Here is a 3,537-nt window from a genome sequence, read left to right as displayed (position 1 = left end):
TGATGGGCAGCTCCTCAGGGGGCAGTTCATGGGGGGGTGACTTCTCGAGGAGTGGGTTCTCAGGGGGCGGCTCATCAAGGGGAGGGATGTTGAGGGGCAGCTCATCGGGGGGTCGTTCACTGGGGGGCACCTCCTCGAGGGGGGGCCTGTCAGGGGGCAGCTCAGCAAGGGGTGGTCTCTCGAGGGGCAGTTCCTCAGAGGGGGGCTCCTCGGGGGGCAGCACGAGAGGAGGGGGTTCCTCAGAGGGCTGCACGTCAGGGGGGCTGAATGTCGAGGGGTTGCACGTCAGGGGGCTGAATGTTGGGGGGCTGCACGTCAAGGGGCTGAATGTCAGGGGGCATTTCATCAAGGGGCTGTTCACTGGGGGGCACTTCCACAGGGGTCAGCTCGCCAGGAGGAGACCCGCCATCACCCGGGGTGGCCTCCTTGGGGTCTGGGGGTGCCTCCTTCGGTTCTGGGGGTTCCTCCTTGGGGTCCACGGGTGCCTCCTTGGGGTCTGGGAGGGGCTGTGTCTCCTCATCACCCCCCACAGGCTCCAGCTCAGGTGGGGGGACGGGCACATCCGTCGGTTCGCTGCAGCTGGGGGGCTCCAACCTGGGGGGGACGCCAGGTTAGGGGAGTGGGGATCAGGCCACCTTGTCCCCAGGGCTGCAGGACACATCCCCTCACCCACAAAAGGGCCTGACACATCCCCCCATAACCAGCCCCCCATCCCCACTCACGTCTGGGCGGGCGACTCAGGCTGTGGTGAGTGTCCTGGTGCCACGGGGGCATCGGCTGCAGTGCAGCCCCCCTGGCAGCTCCCACACACCTTGGACCCCTGGCAGCCAGGGTCGAGCCCCACAGGGCACCGGCCACACTCAGAGCAGACCTGGCAGTTCTGGTGGGGGGAACAGAGGCGTGTCAGAGTGAGCAGGGAGGGGGGCAGGCATCCTGTACCCCACCCCAAGCAGGAGCAGGACGCACCTTGCACTTCCAGGAGCCGGTGGGGAGGCCCTGGCTGGCTGGATCCACGCAGAAGGTGTGGTAGCCCTTGCCACAGGCCCCGCAGACCAGCATCGTGGAGTCCTGGCCAGGCTGCCTGTGGGGGGCACGGGCACGTGAGGGTGGGGACCCCTCCCTGGGTGTGTCCCCGCTCCCCCCACGGCGGGGCTGGGGGCTCACCTGCAGGTTTGGCACGCTCTGCACTCGGGGCACCGCCAGCCCGAGCGCCCGTGGGGCGTCGGGGCCGTGTCCAGGCAGGCGCCGTGGAAGTGCTGCCCACAGCCCGTGCACAGCACCAGGTCCCGCAGGTCGCCCGGCCCGGCGCACACGCGGCACCGCGCGTCCTCTGCGAGGGGGAGACGGGGGATCAGGGCCACCTCCTCACGGGGTTCTAACCCTCCTGGCACCCCGCAGCGGGGTGGGAGGGTCCCAGCACCCAGGGGGTCGTCCCCAGCCCGCACGCACCCATCTCCAGGGCCTCGGCCACGTGCTCGGGGCAGAGCAGCCGCAGGGTCGTGGTGGACTGGAAGCAGCCGCTGGCGGCGGCGCAGGGGAAGTGGTAGAGGCGGGAGCAGCCGGCGGCCGCCCGGCACGGGATGGTGGCCCCCGCCCGCCCGCAGCGTTCACATTTCTGAGGGGACAGGAGCCTGGGTGGTCAGTGCTGCTGCGGGGGGGAAGGCCCGGCCGAGCCCCCACAGCCCCCCCCCGGATCCAACCGCTCACCTGTGAGATCCCTGAGAAAACAGCTCTGGCCACGGCGGCCGCCTCCGGCCCCGCGCCGGCCGCCCAGGCCGCGCAGCAGCGATGCACCCAGCAGTGCCCTGTGGGGAAGGGGCGTCAGGGGCAGCCTGGGGACACCTGGAGCGGTGGGATGGGGACCCCGGTGCCGTGATCCCGCTCACCTGTCGGCTCGAAGAGCTGCGCCGGGGTCACCCCCTCGGAGAAGCCGATCTGCGCCAGGTCGTCGCCCGCCAGCTCCGGCTCCCTGGGGGGTTGGCTGGACCCCGGGGGGGGCTGGCCAGGCCCCTCGGGGGGGTTGTCGCCCACCAGCCTCTCGGGCCAGTCGGGCACCGGCTCGAAGCGCTGCAGCTCCCACTGCCCGTGCGGGCTCCAGTCCCCACAGTTGCAGAGGGCGCAGCGGCGGCTCGGCGGGCTGGGAGGGGGGAAACTTGGGGTGTCAGGGACATTTGGGATGCCCCCCCACCAGCTCCACGCCACCCCTGAGCCTCCCCCCGCCCTCACCTGCCAGTCTCAGGAGGTCCCTTCGTGTCCGTGCTCTCCGGCTCCGGCCCCGCGGAGGCTCCTTCGGGAGGTTTCAGGGGGTCCCCCTCCGCGCTGCCCATCTCCTCCGAGGCCACGGCCCCATCGGCTGTGGGGAGAGGGGGTGTCACCGCCATGGGGGGGTACAGGGACAGGGACACCCCCCCCCCCCTCAAATCTGGCCCTGCGTTCACCTGGCGCGGCCGAGTCCTTCTCCTCGCTGGGCGCCTTCTGTTCGTCCATCCTGCCTCCGGCGTCCCTGGGGGGGCCGTGGCTGTAGGGGGGAGAATCTGTCAGCACAGGGACATTGGGACCTTCCCCGGCCCCCCCGCAGCCCCCCATGACCGCACACCCAAGGGACAGGGCAGCCCCTTCCTGTCACTGCCCCAAGGCAAGTTTGTGGGGTCCCAAGCTGGGAGTGTCCTCTGGGAGCAGATCCTGGCTCCCTGGGGGTCCAGGAGACCCCCCCACACACACCACAGGGGTCCTCCCTGTCCCCCCATCACACCGTGGCCCTCCAGGTTCCCCCCAGGGCTGGGTGGGGACAGTGCAGAGACAACCCAGCACATCTGAGGCAGCCAAACCCCCAGAGTGACCTCGATTAAACCCCTCGGGGGGGGTGGCTCGGTGACTCTGGCTCCACTGAACACCAGGACTCCCGGGGAACCCCAGGACCCTCCCAGGAGGGCCCCCAGTGCCTCCCACGTGGGGGACATGAGGGGGGATTTGGGGTGCAGCATAAACCAGGGTGCCCTCCACTGGCACCTGCCCGTGCCTCAGTTTCCCCGGGGCCAGCACAGACCGTGCACAGCACTGGGGGGTCCTGGGATGGGTCTGGGGCAAGGAAAACCCACCCCAAAACACGACGCTCAAAGACGGACGGGGGTCCAAGCCCCGATCTGCAGCCACCCCCTCCCACCACTGCTTCACGTGCACCCCAAAAACCCAGAGGGGCCCCGGCCGGCTGCGGGGGGTGGGGGGGCAGCAAAGGGGACCCCAAACCCGACCATGAGCCACACACGGGGAAGGGGAAGATCCGGGGGGGGTCCCGCGGGCCCGGGGTGGCCTCAACCCAGAGCCCGGGGCAGCGGGAAAGGGAGGAACGCACCGGGGCAGCTCCGGCACCCCAAAACCCCGCGAGGGCGCGGCGGGGACGGAGGGAGCCCCCCGCGGGGTCCCGGCCACGGGGTAGGGGCCAACCCACCCAGCAAACCCCCCGCTCCGGTTCCCGGTGGTCCCGGGGGGATTCGAGCCCCCCCCGGAAAGGCCCCGAGCGCGGGGTGGGGGGGGGGG

General features: G+C 71.1%; 1 protein-coding gene across 1 annotated transcript; it reads right to left on the bottom strand.

The window, feature by feature from the left end:
- Positions 1-6: 6 nt before the first annotated feature.
- Positions 7-2,544, bottom strand: LOC113941770 (histone-lysine N-methyltransferase 2D-like). Its single transcript, XM_027632914.1, has 9 exons — positions 2,439-2,544; positions 2,227-2,353; positions 1,887-2,137; positions 1,708-1,805; positions 1,450-1,615; positions 1,165-1,330; positions 967-1,081; positions 723-880; positions 7-594 (listed from the first exon to the last, which is right to left on the bottom strand). The coding sequence occupies exons 1-9, from the start codon at positions 2,485-2,487 to the stop codon at positions 255-257; spliced, it is 1,470 nt and encodes a 489-aa protein (XP_027488715.1). The 5' UTR covers positions 2,488-2,544; the 3' UTR covers positions 7-254.
- Between the last annotated feature and the right edge of the window lie 993 nt (positions 2,545-3,537).

The sequence above is a fragment of the Corapipo altera genome, unplaced genomic scaffold (assembly GCF_003945725.1).
Source record: "Corapipo altera isolate COAL_440 unplaced genomic scaffold, ASM394572v1 59470, whole genome shotgun sequence".
Lineage (NCBI taxonomy): Eukaryota > Metazoa > Chordata > Aves > Passeriformes > Pipridae > Corapipo > Corapipo altera.
This window is presented reverse-complemented; position numbering and strand designations above follow the sequence as displayed.